Below are 18,135 nucleotides of genomic sequence, written 5' to 3' on the forward strand. Positions count from 1 at the left end.
TGAGCTGCATTTGCCATTGTATTTGTAATTCTTCTTCTTCTTCTTCTTATCAATTGCGTGTTCAAATTATTGTTCGTTAAATGTCCTATAAAATGTCGCCGTGTTTGTTAAGATCCTTCAAAATCTCGCGGTTTCTCGCGGTTACTTACCGACGCGCTTACGATGACGCGCTCCAACCAAATGGTACATCACGTTTCCGGGTGATGGATTTGATGTCTGCAGCTGGACCCTTCTCTCATCTGTCGTAAATAGAGCGGGAAGCACGTTCAGCTGGAGCGGATATTTAATTTAATTTAATTTTTAATATATTGAATTGAATTGAATTGGATATTGAAATATTCGCGCGACTCGTTGCAGATACAACGCTTCGGTTGTTCGAGCTTTTTGGTGCCAAATCCATGATCGAAAACAACACTACCTCTAGGTGAAAATGGAAGTTGCCGTGGCAGAGGAGAAGAAGAAAAAGATGGAAGAAGAGGGGAGGAAAGAGTGTCCTGTGTCCCCTTCAAATGAGACTGGGAAAGGACAGAACAAAGAGGTGACCACAAAGATGGAGGACAAGAAGAAAGAAGAGAAAGAAGCCACTGTTGTGAAGGAGGAGAAGGGCACTGTGTCTGGTCTGAAGCGTCCTACACCTGAGGGCAACGTGAAGGTGGAGAGAGAGGGGAAGAGGCAGAGGTTGGACGGCGTGGCGTTAGAACCACAGCTGGAGCTGAAAATCACTGCGAATGCGGGCAGTCGCCTTAAACTTGAAAAGGTCGTACAGCAGTTGGTGGAGGAGCGGTTGCGGGTGCTGCAACTGACTGTCTTCGACCAGAATGTACAGGAGCTGAAGGAACGCGTGGAGAAGATTGACAGTGCCACCAAACACCAGAGCACCCTTAACACATTACAGGCCAAGATTGCAAGACTAGCAAAAAAATCCTCAGAAAACAAAAAAAAACTGGAGCAAAAAAACGAGCCCTGTGTATGCTGCAGCACGGACTTCTACTTCTCTTGCCAAGCAAGAGAGCCGAGGACAAGTCATTCTTCAAAAAACTGGTGAGATTTCACCCAATCTGGCAGGAATACATGTCCCATACTAGATTAGACTAGACTATCGAAGATACTTTAAACAGTTCATATTGTTTGTATTGTATTTATTGTTTATGTTGTTTGTATTCTTCTTATTGTAAATCACTGAGACAATTGTGTTTTGAAAAGCACAATACATGTGATTGATTGTTTCTGCCCAAGGATTCTGATAAGGAGCAGGGAGAAGAGGCGTCCATTGTTGAGGACATCGAGGAACAGGCCTCTATAGCCGAGGACATAGAGGACCAGCCCTCTGCCCAATGCACTATGGACAGCTACCCTGAGCCAAGCCAGAGAGCTGAGGACAAGTCCTTCCTAAAAAAAACGGTGAGATATTATCCACTCTAGTTAATGTTAACAGTGCATGTTCTATGAGAGGCCTCCGTATTAGATCAGATTAAAAAATAAATAATAATAATAATAATCTGAAGCTGCTTTAGTTGAAAACACTGGCTACATACTAATGCCCAGGACTCTGATAAGGAGCAGGAAGACGATTCTGAGGCGTCCATTGTTGAGGACATCAAGGAGCAGGCCTCTATAGCTGAGGACATAGAGGATGAGGCCTCTGCCCACTACACCACTGACATGGACAGCTACTCAGAGCCCTGCCAGTCGTCCCTAGAAATGGTGAGATTTGATCTATATTATTAGGAGAGGTCCCATAATATTTGATCAGATTAGTATATAGAAAATATAAGCTGCTTCAATTGAAGACCCTACATTCAGGCTAATGTTAGACACCTCTGTTTCATGTGATGTGTCTGCCCCAGGATTCTGCTAAGGCGAGGAACACAGGGGAACAAGCGTCCATCGCCGAAGACTTCCAGGAGGAGGCTTCTGCTTACTACGTTTCCTCCCACCATGGTGCAGGTGATCGGGCTGCCCTCTCGGCCCAAATCCAGCAAGTCAAGGAGGCACCAGCTGTGGGAGGTGACAAGTCCTCTAACAGTGGACAGGCCTCTCTGAAACAGTTGGTCAAAGTCAATCATGCTGCCTCGAAGAGTGGAACGCCGGCCCTGGTGAGTTACTCTAACTATCTGAATGAATGAATGAATGAATGAATGAATGGTCTTTATTGTCATTGCTACAGTACAGGTACCAAACAACGAAATTTAGGAGGGGTGGCTCCCCTGGTGTTAGGAAAGAAAAAGAAAAAAAAACACTTTAAAAAAAAAACACAAGAAGGGAAGGAGCTGGTTTACATAAATAAAGGCTATGTACACTATCCACTATACTATACTGTACAGATAGACGACTAGGGTTGTCATATTGCACATAGTGTTATTGCACATTTATTTAAAGTGTCGCAGTTTGCAGGCTTGAAATGTACATATTTGTGCCTTTTTTTTTTTTTCAGTCCAGCAGCTGCCATCAATCCGTCCAGACTGTCCAGGGCCCAGACTACCTCACCAACTACCTGGAGCTCCAAATGACGGCCAGCCACCAGGCCTCAGAGCTGAGGGACGGTCGGAACACCACTGCCAAGCTTCAGGGTGAGCTTCATGCCGCCCTCGCTCTGCAGATGAGAACGCTGGAGGAGCGTGATCAGCTCGCCCTGGACAGGCAGGCCCAGGTCCAGGAGCTTCAGGAGGCGAACGCCCGGCTACAAGAGGGCCTCCGAGGGGAGAGGGCGGAGAACGAAGCCCTCAACTCTAGAATGCAGGCCCTGCAGGAGGACAACGCAGCCAAGGTTGGAGAGATCCAGGAGCTTGTGTCCTCCCTGGAGGCAGAGAGAGGTCAGGGTGCCGCGCTGCAGGACCAGCTAGAGAGGGCGTCCGCGTTACACAAGGCCCTGAGCTCTGAGATGGAGGCCCTGCGAGAGGAAAACGCTGCCAAAGATGCTCTCCTCTCCACTGCAAACCAGAGAGCTGACCAGAGGGCCTCAGATCTGGAGGTAGAGAGGAGGAGAAGCAAACAGCTCCAGACCGACCTGACCGTTGCCCTCCAACAGTGGCAGAGTGTGCTGTTGGACCGTGACCATCTGGCCAAAGAAAGCCACCCCAGACTTCTAGAGCTCCTCAAGCTGAGCTCAGAAAACAATGCCCTGAAGGAGCAGAGTGCGGAGATGGCTGCTCTTCTCTCCTCGCTTCAGAATGACTTCCACGCTGCCCTCTCTGGGAAGAACATGGCTCTACAGGAACGCGACAAACTGACTGTGGAGCTAAGAGTGGTCAGAGAGGTCTGCTCTGAGTCTGAGCTGGAGGAGGCTGTGGCCACATGGATGGCAGAGGCTGAGAAAGTCTGTGACCAGCTCAAGGACCGGGACCAGCAGCTGTATGAGAAGACCATGGCCCTGGAGAAGAGCCTCATCTCCCAGCGTGAGGTCTGTTCATCCCTGGAGGCAGAGCAGAGACGCTCTGAGGGACTGGCTGTGGAGATACGGCAGCTAAAGGCACAGCTGACTGGGAGCCTGCAGCCAGCCACCTCAGCCTAGCGGGTAAGATGCTGTCAATGACTGGGATGCATTAGGCCACATTGTATCTCTCATTGAGAGACAATCTGTTTTACATTGCCTATATCTCACAAATGGTGTGTGTGTGTGCGTGCGTGCGTTCATTTCTTAATTCACTCTTAATTCATTATTTCAGGTCCTGGGGTTGGGGCTCTCGCCTCATGTATATTTTAAATACTTAAAATTACAAATATCAAACTGGTGTCTGAGGACCAGACCTGGAGAGTGAGAACAGCCTCGTCAGCTCCATCAAAACCTCCAAGAGGAACAGGAACTCCAGAGCGACATGGACATTATCCTCTTGGCCACCAGAGGGCACTAGAGGACCTAGTGTGGCCGACTATATTACCGTGGCTGCCACTCCGTTCATCTACATTCATGAATTCAATAAATACTTCAATTGAATTCAATCTGCTTGAATAGTGCTTTATTTGATCTCATATTTTGCCCTTATTTAAGCGGGTCAGTTGACTGAGAAGACAGCAACAACCAGGGGGAAAGCTGCATAGGTATAGGGCCAGTTTCACAGACAAGGCTTAAGCCTAATCCTAGATTGAAAAGCATCTTAAATGGAAATTTTACATTGAAAGTGTGTTTAGGCCTTGTCTGTGAAACCTGCCCCTAGTGTCCTCAGGTAAGATTTCACTATCTAGGATCAGAACTTCTAGAAGAGTAGAAGATACCCTTCTCGAAGTCAAACCCCAGACACAGAAATGTGATGGAAATGTCCTTCTGTATCTATTAACTTTCCGACAAAGTAGGCCTACCCAGATTAAGGCTGTGTTCGAAATGGCATACTAGCATACTGCATACTAGCATACTCAATGTGAGTATACTGCATACTGCCTATATTCATAATTAGTATGCCAATATCAGTATATTCCCAAAATGTGTCCATTTTATCAAAATAACCCATTTATATATCTGATCTGACGGTTTTTTCCCCATTTCTGTTCGCTAGCTACATTACTTTGCTTAGATACCTTAATTGCAGGATTTGACAGAAATGACTCAGAAGATATTAGCTAAACAAGTTGTAAAATGATTTGGGGGCCAATATCTTTACCTAGCTAAAGTAACTAGCTTAATTTATTGTTGTCTTAGCATTTGGTAAAAGAACAGGATTCAAATAAATATATAGGAGCAATAACATAGCATGGGCTTGCTACAGCAAGCACAATACAACCCAACTAGGCGAACGTGTGTAAGACACAAATAAACATGGATTTCATGCATTTCAAGTGGTATCTTTGTAATCATGACAATGTAGTCATGTCTGCATTTCACCATGTAAATTCCCAATATAGTGAAAATACCACCACTCATCTGTGATCAGACTTAGCTGGGGTGCTGCAGCTGAAGAGTATCAAATAGAGTGCAAGAAAGCAGCATCTGCACACTCAAATCTGTGCAAAAAACTATGTTTATTGCAAGCTCTCGGTTCCCAGGCTATCGGACGATGTAAACAACAGCTGTATGACAAGTTTGTATGACGCAGTTTGACGAGACTAAAGAGCAAAATGCAATGCATTTAAGGGATTTAGTACCCCAGTAGTGTCCAGTCATGGCATACTCAAATATTCAGCAAAGTCTAGTATACATACAAGATTTTCTCGCATACTCAAATTTCGCATACTGTAATATACTGTGAACGCTCTCGCATACTTATATCTAATATGAGTAGTATGCCATTTCGAACACACCCTGTCTGTCGGACTCTGACTGTTCGAGTGGTGTACCTAACCGTGTTTGCAAAGGTCCGACTCTTATTCTGAAGGTTCGTCACACGAGAACTTGACACGGAAGTGATTCGTTCATGTAGGTGGGCTTGTGAAGGAAGAAGAAGAAGCAACATGTCTGAGACCGCTACTGAAGCGGGAAATCAGATGCCGACGAAAAAACAGAAATTAAGTAGTGATGAGAACAGCAATCCCGATCTCTCGGGAGATGAGAACGTAAGTGAAGACCGTTTTCAAATGTATGTTTTAGGGATGTTGGGTTTATTGTGTTTGTTAGGTGCACATCATCACCCAAAGAAGCCTAGCCACAAAAGTTTCAAGCGGCAGCCTAGTGTGGCTAATGCTTACTTCTCCAGTGGGCTGTAGATTAGAACATCCTTCAGCTTTGGTTCGGCTGCTGCCTGCTGCACTCAATTGGATGAGGAGTCTCTCTCTACCCCCCCCATAGTGGAGCCTCTACCCCCCCCATAGTGGAGCCCCATGGCCATGGGTCTGGCAAGGAAGACCAGCGTTCCCCAAGCGACTCTCAAGCCAGCACAGAACAGTGCTCGAGTCTCGTTTACGGGGCTATTAGCTAGCTAGATGTAAGATGATAGTGTTGTGGAGTTGGTGAGAGGGTTTTAGATTAACCCCTGGAACAGACAAATGAAATGTTCATGTTCGCTATCTAGCAACCGTAACCAAATCCGACTAACTACTGCATTCATATGATCGGAGATGTCATTCAATTCCTTCACTAGGCAATAACCCAGGCCAGTTAGGTTACAATCGAATTATAGCTAACTACTGAAGCCTGAAGGCGTAGATGTTCCTGTTTTTGATACTGTTCCATGGAATTGCATATGCCATTTGTATTTAGCAAATTAGGCCCTACACTGATTCAGCTAGCCAACACATTATCTCCCCGGGCCTTTCTCTTTGTTTACCGTTAGTTCTTTCTTAGCTAGCTTATTCCTCGTATAGCTAATCATATATCGTAATCAATACACTAAAACAATGGCGAATGTCAAATGCATTTGAACATGCAAATAACAGTGCTACTTTGACATCATGACATGGGGCATCTGTATAACATCTGTGGTCAATGGCATTCCGTGAGCTAGCTACTGTACACTAGTCAAACAGACAAGACTCGATCGCTAGCTTGATAGTCTGGCAGAATGGGTTTAGTAACATTAACCTGACTTTACCAATGTGACAACGTGTCCCACATCTTTGAAGATACTAGGGGCCTAGTACCTTCAAAGATAGTAACTAGGCTATAGCCCTAGCCTATCCGTTATTAGAGCATCCAAAAAACACTGAACGCACTGGACGTTTCTGAGTCTTGAACAAGGTACAGTGCTGCCACCAATGGTCGGCAGAATTAATGTACCACCCCTTTGACCACCGTTTGACCACCGACCCCTTTGTCAGTAATGTGGCCCGGTGTGAGACACGGAAATTTACAAGAGAATTCTACCCGATTTTCCTGTTAATCTTTGGCCTGAAAACAGTTGTGAGTTTAGTCAACACTGTACTGCTCTTCTCTAAAGCTAGAAACCAAACAGCAACTGATTTGAGTCATGTAACTGAGTGTGTTCTCCTGATTTATCTCTAATGTTAGATGCAATAATCAGTTTTTATTTTTTTTATGAGAATAGATATTAGCCAGATGAGCTGTGTTATCTGTTCTCATTCAGGAAATGTATAGTTAAGTATTAGTTTGTAAGCATCTCCCTGTTAATTATAAACTACTCAACACGTGACATGGAGTGCTGAACGATTTCATGTCATTGCTAACCATCTTATTTTATAGGATGATGCTGTCAGTATTGAGAGCGGGACGAATGTCGAGCGTCCAGACACACCCACCAACACAGCCAACGCTCCAGGCAGGAAGAGCTGGGGCAAAGGAAAATGGAAGTCTAAGAAGTGCAAATATTCCTTCAAGTGTGTCAACAGCCTAAGGGTGAGTACTAATGGCAGTCATGAAACATAATCTGTCAACAAGTGTCCTAAGACCTTTGTTAGAGCACGCGAAAACGCATTCATGCTGCTGACCATTGTTCAACCATTGTGTCTAAGGTGTAAAAATAGAACCCTCAACATGTTCACATTCGACTTCGTAAGTTGTTAACAGCTGAGTTTAATTGTACTAATTCATTTGGTGATTTCCACAGGAGGATCATGGCCAGCCATTGTTTGGTGTTCAGTTTAACTGGCACAGTAAAGAGGGGGACCCCTTGGTGTTTGCTACAGTGGGGAGCAATAGAGTAAGTAGTTTGCCTATTTCTGCCCCAGTTTTCATTTAATCAGTAAGGCCAGAAATAGGCTTTGGAACACAAGCTTTTGGAAGATGCCGCTTTCATAATTCAGAAATCCAACTTGAGAATTATCATGCTACATAAATGTGTTGTGGGCACATTTAACTATTTTTGGTTGATTGTCTAGCAACAATTTGCCATACGTTTTGTCATTAAATTCACTTAGACCACCAATGACTTAAGCACTTCCAACACTGTATCCCAAGTAGGTAGTACATCATTATGCAGGTTATGTTGAGAATTGTGTGAATTCGTCTTGTGAGTAAACATCTGACAGCTGCCATAGTAGATTCTACCTATATACAATATAACTATATATTGTATTAAGGTAGCTAAAATACCAGAATATGAAGGCAATACAACTCCACATTGTCAACTACATTTAAAATGTAGGTGTTCTGATAACCAACACCAATGCAGCCATATTAGCCAGTTGTCTGTCACTGCTGCTGACTGCGGGATAATTTGTTTTCCAGGTCACGCTGTACGAGTGCCATTCTCAAGGAGAGATCAGACTTCTGCAGTCTTACGTGGATGCAGATGTATCCTTCCCAAATGTTTCTAACTGGCCAGGAAGAAGAAGAAGAAGAAAAAAAACTAATGTCCACAACTTCCATAGTGATTTAAGAAGTTGCACAGACAGACATCTTTCTTGATCCCAATGGGATTAGGTCCTGTCAAGCAACTGAAGAAATGTATGTGTATCTTTCAATTTCCATCTACTGACTGGTAGGGGTGTAACCATACATATATCCTTACCGAACATTTTCGGTACGGGTCCTTCGGTTTGGTTCGGTTTTAAACACATGTTGGAAGTAATCGAGCCTTGTTACGTAGTTCCCTCGTCCCCATTTCAGCCAGCAAATCATACCAGCCCTTTATAAACAACTACAGTTGTCCACGACTATATATATGTTTTGTGAATTTTTAACCTGCTGTACCGAAAACCAAACCGTGACTTTAAAAAAAAAAAAAAAAACGGTACGTACCGAACTGAAATCTTTGTGTACCGCTACACCCCTACTGCTTATCCACTGCTCTGAGGTAGAATCAGAGCCCTGAATTGTGTATGTTACCCCTTGACTATGGTTGCCTTCAGGCAGATGAGAACTTCTACACTTGTGCCTGGACCTTTGACACAAGCACAAGTCATCCCCTCCTGGCTGTAGCTGGATCTCGTGGCATAATTCGGGTCATAAATCACATCACCATGCAGTGCATCAAGGTAGAGGAACCACTTTCTCAGTAGAAGACTGGAACACTACATTTACATTTAGATTTGTTGATCATCTTTCCATCAATCATTGCAAGACAAAGTAACACACACATACAGACAACAGATAACATTATGAAACGTGATTACATTATCCAGTGTTATTCTTTGTGTTATTAAAGATCATAGTTTTCAAAATACAATAGTTTTCTGATATCAGGTGATTTTCCAGCTCTCTGAATCAGTTTGTTTGTAATGCAGCACTACGTGGGACACGGGAATGCCATCAATGAGCTCAAGTTCCACCCAAGGGACCCAAACCTCCTGCTATCTGTCAGCAAAGGTAAAAATAGAGTGTAGTTAGTGGGTATGTCACAACCGCCTCATGTACATGTACTATCCCCTAAATGGTTGAATCCCTGGGTTTGGCTGTTCTGTACTAGGTCCCACTATCTTTCTCCCTTGCATTCCAATTTTAGCAGTAAATGTAAAAGAAAGAGAAAAGTTTGTTTAGCATCTATCAATATTTACATCATTTTACAAAATGACACAATTAAGCCACACATTATTTGTATGTTTGTGCATGTAAATAGCTCATCTGCTCATGTATGCTTCTTCAGATCATGCCCTTCGTATGTGGAACATCCAGACGGATACACTCGTGGCTATATTTGGGGGAGTAGAAGGTCATCGAGATGAAGTCCTCAGCGCTGTAAGTACAGTACGACAAGGTACAGATCAATGTGTTTCCTTGATTAGAAATAAGAGATTTTGTTGATGAAATAAAAAAATATCTATATTTGTTTCTCCAAGGACTTTGACCTGCTTGGGGAGAAGATAATGTCATGTGGAATGGACCACTCTCTGAAGCTCTGGAGAATCAACTCCGAGAGGATGCAGAAAGCCATTCATGGATCTTATGAGTATAACCCCTCTAAGACCAACAGGTGAAAAGACTGACTCTTACCCATAGGTAACCTTCATAGGGGAGCAATTGTGCTAATTTGTATTTTGAGTAAACTATCGCTTTAATAGATGATCTTGTCTTCCTACAGGTTTGTCTCCCAGAAGATTCACTTCCCTGACTTCTCTACGAGAGACATCCATAGAAACTATGTGGACTGTGTACGCTGGTTGGGAGATCTAATTCTGTCCAAGGTAAGAATGAGGTTGAATTGTCATTGCTACATAAAGCTGAGTATTTTCTGGTCTGCATTTTTTACATGCAGTATACCAACACATAAACTAGATTTTTGCAAATGCTATTTACTGACCCGATACCTCTGTTTTTATCAGTCCTGTGAGAATGCCATTGTGTGTTGGAAACCCGGGAAGATGGAAGACGACATCGACCGCGTCAAACCAAATGAGTCAAATGTCACAATCCTTGGTCGCTTTGAATATAGTCAGTGTGACATTTGGTACATGCGCTTCTCCATGGACTTCTGGCAGAAAGTAAGATTGTATCAACTTCTCTGTAGTTGTAAAGTCAAATCACACTTTTGTTTGAAGTGCATTTAATATCACGTCGCTGTACATGAAAAAGGAAAACATGTAACATAAACATAGACAACATAAATCAAATTTACAAAAAAAAAATAGCAATACAATATACCTGCAAGCAGCCATAAAGCATGCCTGAATAGCATGACTATACCGTACATTAAACATATTTTTTATTGCATTCAAGGGTGTAAAGGGTTCGGGTTAGTGTGATAAAGACAAATGTTCTTGTGATTTTCTGCGCTTCTAAATGTTGTGGTTTTTAAATGTCTTGGAGCAATTGCCACCAAATTTGGTTAACACAGTCAGTATCTAGGGACGTGTAGCAACATGACCGCTATAAGCGTATTAACTTGCAGACAGGCATTTTATTTGCATGCATTTACTAATGGATTGAATCTCTCCATGTTAAGAGGTGTTACAGATTGTTTGTAGTATATCATTCATCGTGATTTCTTTGTCTAGATGCTGGCTCTGGGAAACCAGGTGGGGAAACTATATGTGTGGGACCTTGAGGTGGAGGACCCGCACAAAGCAAAGTAAGAGTTCAATTCAACTCCGCTAAGGGCATGTACCATAGTTCTATGGGAATCCTACAGGGTTCCCGTATTACACAAATTATAGCTCACTTACATAGAGTAATTGCATTTCCTTTGTGAATACCATTCTGTTCTCTTTTCTTTAGGTGCACCACTCTCACCCTCCCCAGATGTACCTCAGCCATCAGGCAAACTAGCTTCAGCCGTGACAGCAGTATCTTGATTGCAGTCTGCGATGACGCTTCAATTTGGCGCTGGGACCGGCTACGTTGATGATGTTGGCAATGAGCACCAGTACCCCATTTCATGGATGTGTGTCTGGTGTGTGTTACTTTTTCCCCACCCTTCTTTTGAAGTGTGTACTTGCTCACTCCCCCCTCATGGATCTACAAGTAATTGATTGGTGAAGTATAGGTTAAAAGGACTCTCAGCCATATCTCTTACACCAGTCCAGTGAACCCAAGTGTTGTCATCACATGCCAAGAACAGGCATAGAAACAGATGCAACACTTAAAATAGTGAATATATGGTCTGTTTATTACATATGCCTTGTTCTTAGATGTAAATCTCTCAGCCAAAGTGGCTGTTATTTATTTTGCAAAAATGAAGCTATTAAACTCCTGAATAGGGATTTTAAATTGTAAACACTTTCGCATCTGTTCCTAAGTCTGCTCTGGTTATGTTGTGTTACACTGTGGTCCCCTGTGCCTTTTTAAGTGAGTCAATTGTCCAGCTCCCATACTTCCTGGGTTCTCACAACTTTTGTTTTTATCTCCCTCTTGCATTTTGGTTACACCTTGCCTCCTCTTCACTTTTGGCAGGCTTTAATAAAACCTATTTTTCTAAACTTGCTGTGTAGCATTTTCTAAAGGCGGTGGGAAACTACAAAAGAAAAATGGTCTGTAGCTTACCGTACAAGCAATATTTTCATTTCAGGACAGCTATCTGATGTTAGAATACAATACTTTATTATCCATAGACATTTTGTTTCGCAACATATTTGGCTAAAGTACATACAGATCTCTGCTCTTTATTGCATCTTTTGAATGATATCTCCTGGCAAACAGTTATAAACAAAGCCATGTATACATAGAAAACTCTAGAGCTGCTTCCTACCAATAGAGGCTGATCGTTTCAACAAGAGAGCTCAGTCTGAATTTGAGAGGTCATGTTTCCCCCAGCCCTCAGATGGAGTGTAACACTAACTAAGATGAATTTTACCTGGCATAAAACAGTTAAGATCAAACAAGCTTTAGTGGTTTAGAAGGAGTAGGAGCATCTTATGGATTTGTCTGATAAAAAAAGACGTATTAAAGGTGAAGCATGTAGCTGCCCTCTGTCTATAATGAAAATGATAAAAGCGTAAATATCCTGTTTTCCAATAGCGCCAAATACTCTGAATATACTTGTAAACAAATAAAATGTGAAATAAGCGCATAACGGCCAGTGCTAGACCTTGACACCAGATTTTAGAAAAACATAATTTAGGTGCCAATTGGAGATTGAGTCAAGTTTCCTGTAACAGGACATTTCTGCCAGATCTCTATCGAACATGAGTTGATTCAAATTTCACAGAAGTTCGCTCTTCAACTCATTAAGACCACTTTATGGAATGGCCTTCTGGACAATAAAGTGCAGAAAAACAAGTCTTTGTCTCTATGTCCATGCCACTTTGTGATGCACTGCTTCTATGGTGGAACCTCAAGTCTTCCAGAAATGAGGGTTCTGGGCTATGCGTCTCTGGAAGTTCTCATACCTGGGGAAGGAGATAAAAAAATATCCATTACTTTCAATGCTAAAAGCTAAGGAAGGTTTGACAGTTCTGGTTCAGAATCAGAATTATTTTTATTGCCACGTATATTTGCACATACAGGAAATTGACTTGGTGAGGTTAGTGCAAAAACAATATACAAGCAATAGAATTATTTAGCCTGTAAATCTGAATAAATGTTGGGGGGGGGGGGTTGGGAAGTCCCAGTCAGTGAGAGGCAGGGGGCTTGTTTAGTGTAGTGCGAGGTTTTGGTCTTGATAGACCGGAACCTTTTTCCAGATAGATTTCTTTGGAAGAGGTGGTGACCAGGGAAGGACCAGTGTTGATCTTTCCTACTCTTACTGGTCCTGGAGTGGAACAGGTCCAGGACAGATGACAGGTTGTAGCCGATGACCTTCTCGGCTGACCAAAAAATCCACTGTAGTCTGCCTCGGTCCTTGGCAGTGGAGGCACCGAACCAGACGGTGATCGATGAGCTGAGGATGGACTCGATGATAAACATGTAGTACTCAACCATCACTTTCTGCGCCTTATTGAATTTCTTCAGCTGCCGCAGGAAGAACATCCTCTGCTGGGCCTTCTTGATGTTGGAGGTGATGTTCTCCGCCCACCTGAGGTGTGAAATGATTGTTCCCAGGGATCTGAATGACTGCTAACTGGGGAGTTGGTTGGGGCTGGGCTCCTCCTAAAGTCCACTACTATCTACAGTTTTTAGAGCGATGAGCTCCAGGTTGTTCTGGCTGCACCAGGAAGCTGTCGTCTGTAGGCAGACTCACGTCCATATATATATATATATATATATACACACACACACACACATATGTAGTGTACATATAGTGTACATTATGGGTCGCTGGCATAGGTGCTGGAGGATGAAGTGGAGTCCCGTATTGACTGCGTCGTCTACAGACCAGTTGTCTCTGTAGGCAAACTGCAGTGGGTCGAGGAATTGGTTGATGATGGCCTTGAGGTGGGTCAGCACGAGGCGCTCAAAGGTCTTCATGACCACAGAGGTCAGGGCAACTGGTCTGTAGTCAACTTGACTCCCAGCAACACTAACACTTATTTGAATGGTTGTGATAGTGATTACATGCACACAATACTGACTCACAATACTTACTTAGAATAAGACAATAGTTCTATTATAGGGGAAGTTTACCCAAATTCCATTTTGATGTTTATTTCTGGTCAATCAGGAACATAACCAGAATAAGGTGTTTTAAATGATCATGCCCTATTCTGAGTATTGCCATATCCCGGGATTCTTAGCGTGCCTGTAAACATACTCAGTGTTGAATTGAACACAAAGTGGAATGTAACTCTTGTTTTGATCATCCATAAGTGTGATCATAAAATGTTTTAGTATCCATTTAGTTTGTTACCTCTACTTTCCCACTGTTTTAATAACACCCCATCTCAATAGTGTAGCATGAGCCGGTCCAATAACTATAGTCTAATATTCAATCAGCTGCCTGAAGGTTACAACACTGATGTTTTTTACCATTTGAGGATAGAACTGGCGGGGACAAACATCTCCGAGGGGTTTGGTGTCATCTGCGATTGGGATACAGCAAAAGATGAGGAGAAATTATACAAACTGTCCAGCATCTTCTGAGTGAACTGTGGAGAGGAAGATGGAGACAGACTTGAGTAACTGTAACATGATGGAGTCCTGTGGCATAAAAGCCTACTTGACAGTTGCTCCTTTGTCCAAAATAGCTTTTGTATTTGGTGCACATCATAACTGCGGTATCCAATGACTCTGGTTCTAACCTGCGTGAAGGAGTCGACAGATGATACAATGGCACTTGATACAGGTGTCTGCTGAGCCAGCTGATCCAAAGCCTCAATAGACACACCTACTTGAGCCATGGAAGCAACCTGTGGTGCTGCCATCATTCCAAATGGATGTTCCCCAGCCTCACCTGAAACACAAACATCAACTCAGTAACTTCAGTGATAGAGTCAAGTAATAGTTCACAAAAATAAACATAATTTGCAAGATACTCAAAGCCTGGTCAGACCTCTTTGCATGTCTAATCGGAGAGGAAATATTGTAAAAAAAAATATCAGGGTATGAGTGAGAGTTGAGTGAGAGTTGACAACCCTAAGTATCAGAAATGTAGCATTATGTAAACTGACTGAAATGTTCCTTAAAGACACTATCAAATAGAAATATAATCCATGGTTATGATTATTTTGACTCCTACATACCTTTATTACACAACCAGAGTTGTAACTCCTGATAATCAAAGGAATAAGGATGTATTATTGTATTGTTTGTTTTTATTGACATTGGAGATTTTGTAAACAAGTAGCCTAATGTTTTGAAAAAAGTGCTCTTATTGAATGCAATTCCTTGCGCACAACAGATGTCTGGGTCATCGGGATCTAGTACTATTAGCATGCGACTTCCTCATGGTTAACGGTCTCATGCTCACCTGCTTTTAAGCCGGATATTTTAAAGATGGCACTTGGTTTTTCATTGGTGACGAAGCCCAGGAGCTGCCACACCTGTCCACCGATAGAGTCTGGAAAGGAAAAGTAGACAGCCCCACCCATCCCTGCAGGGAAAGGTACTGTGCCCAGCATGAAGACCACCACATGGTTTACATTCTCATAGTCTGGTAAATTGAAGACGAACTTGTCACTGGAAATTTGCGCTGCGTCTGTCTGGACCTGAATTGTGAAGAACAGTTGTTACACCTACAATGTTGGATCCCATGTCATAACACGACAAGAAATACATAGGTACAACGATGCAGAAATGACTTCACGATTACAAATACGTAAAGACGGAGAATGAATGAATGCTGAATGAATAGAATGAATGAATGAATAGTTTAATGTGCCTGTTGAGTAGATATTGGTCTACCGAGGTCTAGCTCACTTGGGATAATTTCATGACCCCATGATATTGAAAACAAAAATTCCTATAATTTAATGTTGAGCTATACAGGCTACCAACCAAGTATTTAGCCATACATTTCATACAGTTTCCATACAGTTCATGCTTACCAATCTACCGGCAACCAAGCAGCCGAACATTTTGATTCGATAAAGGTTATACACTTCATACACTACTGTAGCCACTAACCATAAACTATAAGTTCGTTTTCCGTGCGCACGATAGAGCTTTTCAACCATAACATAAAACCAGCCACTTCCAGGTCACGATTTTTTGCACATCCTTCAAAATAAGAGCGCGAACCTCAATTATATGTGACAGGGTCTAGTCTAGTGAAAAAGTCCCCAGGTAGGGCAAGGTCATTATTCCGTTTTTTCCAGATTATGAAAGTGCAGATTGTAAGATTTCAAATGAGGTAAATAGAACATAGTTGAAGAAGATATACTTATAACTTATATACTTAATAACATCACTATGAACATCTAACTGCAAGTTTAGTACATCACAACATGCTGAGAGAAGATCAACTAGCCTACACATCACCCTTTGTCAAGACCCGCCCATAGTCCCGCCCTCCTAGGCTACTGTTGCTAGGTGGGACAAACACTTGTCTCGTGGGGGTTCACTTCCATTGGAAATAATAGAAAATACCGGGAGATTGATCTTGCTTACTTGAGATTTAATTAGCTCATAACACTAATCTTGCTCATAACTCTGATCATTCTGTCAAACACGTGGCATCAGTGATAAGGAAGATGATCACACAGTCCTTGCTTTTGAACACGTCCTAAAACTTACATTTGTTGTTTACAAGACATGTAGGCTATCACTTACCCAGTAGCCTCCAGCAGATACAGTGAATCCAATTCACAAATTATAAGTATTTAGTGATCCTAAAACTGTTGTTTGTTATAGCTCTTCAACGCTTTATCTTTTGTAATATGCAAACAAATATATTTTTGTTACCTTTTTTTTTGGTCATTTGTGCGACATCCAGACTTTGACCTTTTCACCAGACCGTGTCACATATTATCTCTGTATACTGTATCAGAATCAGAATCAGAATACCTTAATTCTAAAAGTATATTTGCATGTAGGCTATATATGTAGAGGGAGAAGAGTAGAGAGCACATAGCCTTGTGGGGCTCCAGTGCTGATGGACTGGGGCTCCGAGACAAGCTTGCCCAGCCACACATGCTGCTTCCTGTCTGTCAGGAAGTCAGTGATTCACCTACAGGTGGGCCCAGGCACGCTCAGCTAGGACAGCTTGTCCTGGAGAAGTACTGAGGTGATGGTATTGAATGCTGAGCTGAAGTCCACAAACAGGTGCTGGAGGGTGAAGTGGAGTCCCATATTGTCTACAGACTGGTTGGCTCTGTAGGTGAACTGCAGTGGGTCAAGGAGGGGGTTGATGGTGGCCTTGAGGTGGGTCAGCACGAGGCACACAAACGTCTTCATGACCACAGAGGTCAGGGCGACTGGTCTGCAGTCATTCTACATAATACAACATTATGATTGGCCAGCCAACTCGCCTGACCTGAAGCCCATAGAGAATCTATGGGGTATTGTCAAGGGGAAGATGAACGACACCAGACCCAACAATGCAGATGAGCTGAAGGCCACTGTCAAAACAAACTGGGCTTCCCTAACACCTCAGCAGTGCCACAGGCTGATTTCCTCCATGCCACGCTGCATTGTTCCATGCAAAAGGAGCCCGGACCAAGTATTGAGTGTTGTGGTGGGTTGACATAATTCACCCACAGAACTATGGGTTGGGAGTATTGTTCCGCACAGACAGTTAAGTGCGTGGTACCCAAGTTGTACCCAAGTGGTACCCAAGTTGTTTGGTCAGTTATAGTTACTGCTTGATAACTTGTCAGTTATAGTTACCGTCCAGGCCCTGAACACAGCAAAGACCTAAGTTCTGGGCCCTGGACAGTCTGGGTGGATTGTATGGCAGCTGCTGGACTGAAAAAAAATCAGGTGTAGTGCTGAGGCACAAACATGTACATTTCAAGCCTGCAAACTGTGACACTTTAAATAACGTGAAAAAATACTATTGTGCAATATGACAACCCTAGTTGACTATCTGTGCAGTATAGTACAGTGGATTGTGTACATAGCCTTTATTTATGTAAACCAGCTCCTTACCTTCTTGTGATTTTTTTTCTTTTTCTAAAAGTTTTTTTTTTTTTTTTCCCTTTCCTAACACCAGGGGAGCCACCCCTCCTAAATTTCGTTGTTTGGTACCTGTACTGTAGCAATGACAATAAAGTCCATTCATTCATTCATTCATTCATTCATTCATTCATTGAAGTGTGTGGTTGAGACTCGTTCATGTCATTCAATAAACGTCTAGCTTTGACATTTGATACGCCGCCTACGACTCCCGTCTCTCGGCACTACACTGGTGACCCCGACGTCAGTCCCGTTGAAGGAGCCCTTTTTGAGCCCTTCACTGTTCCTGAGAGGAGGTTCGACCACGTCAACGTCGACCTTGTGGGACCACTGCCCGCCTCTCACGGCTTCACCTATCTTTTCACCATGGTGGACAGGACGACCCGCTGGCCGGAAGCCGTTCCCCTCTCCTCGACGGCGTCTTCCGACGTGGCCTGTGCGTTCATCGG

General features: G+C 43.0%; 2 protein-coding genes across 3 annotated transcripts; one reads left to right on the top strand and one right to left on the bottom strand.

Moving 5' to 3' along the window:
• Positions 1–5,376: 5,376 nt before the first annotated feature.
• Positions 5,377–11,620, top strand: eed (embryonic ectoderm development). Its single transcript, XM_080526850.1, has 12 exons — positions 5,377–5,484; positions 7,067–7,219; positions 7,431–7,523; positions 8,051–8,116; positions 8,674–8,799; positions 9,049–9,130; positions 9,408–9,499; positions 9,601–9,734; positions 9,843–9,945; positions 10,084–10,242; positions 10,756–10,829; positions 10,976–11,620. Exons 1-12 carry the CDS (start codon positions 5,383–5,385, stop codon positions 11,100–11,102), a joined length of 1,311 nt encoding a protein of 436 aa, XP_080382976.1. The 5' UTR covers positions 5,377–5,382; the 3' UTR covers positions 11,103–11,620.
• A 662-nt stretch (positions 11,621–12,282) lies between these two features.
• On the bottom strand, positions 12,283–15,731 carry hikeshi (heat shock protein nuclear import factor hikeshi). 2 transcript variants are annotated; one of them, XM_080526759.1, is made up of 5 exons: positions 15,619–15,731; positions 15,042–15,279; positions 14,374–14,525; positions 14,102–14,154; positions 12,283–12,585 (listed from the first exon to the last, which is right to left on the bottom strand). In XM_080526759.1, the coding sequence occupies exons 1-5, from the start codon at positions 15,646–15,648 to the stop codon at positions 12,531–12,533; spliced, it is 528 nt and encodes a 175-aa protein (XP_080382885.1). In that variant the 5' UTR covers positions 15,649–15,731; the 3' UTR covers positions 12,283–12,530. The 2 variants fall into 2 exon arrangements, with proteins under 2 accessions (XP_080382885.1, XP_080382886.1); XM_080526760.1 differs by having other exon boundaries at positions 14,102–14,220.
• Between the last annotated feature and the right edge of the window lie 2,404 nt (positions 15,732–18,135).

The sequence above is a fragment of the Nansenia antarctica genome, assembly GCF_963989245.1.
Source record: "Nansenia antarctica genome assembly, chromosome: 3".
In the NCBI taxonomy this organism is placed as follows: Eukaryota; Metazoa; Chordata; class Actinopteri; order Argentiniformes; family Microstomatidae; genus Nansenia; species Nansenia antarctica.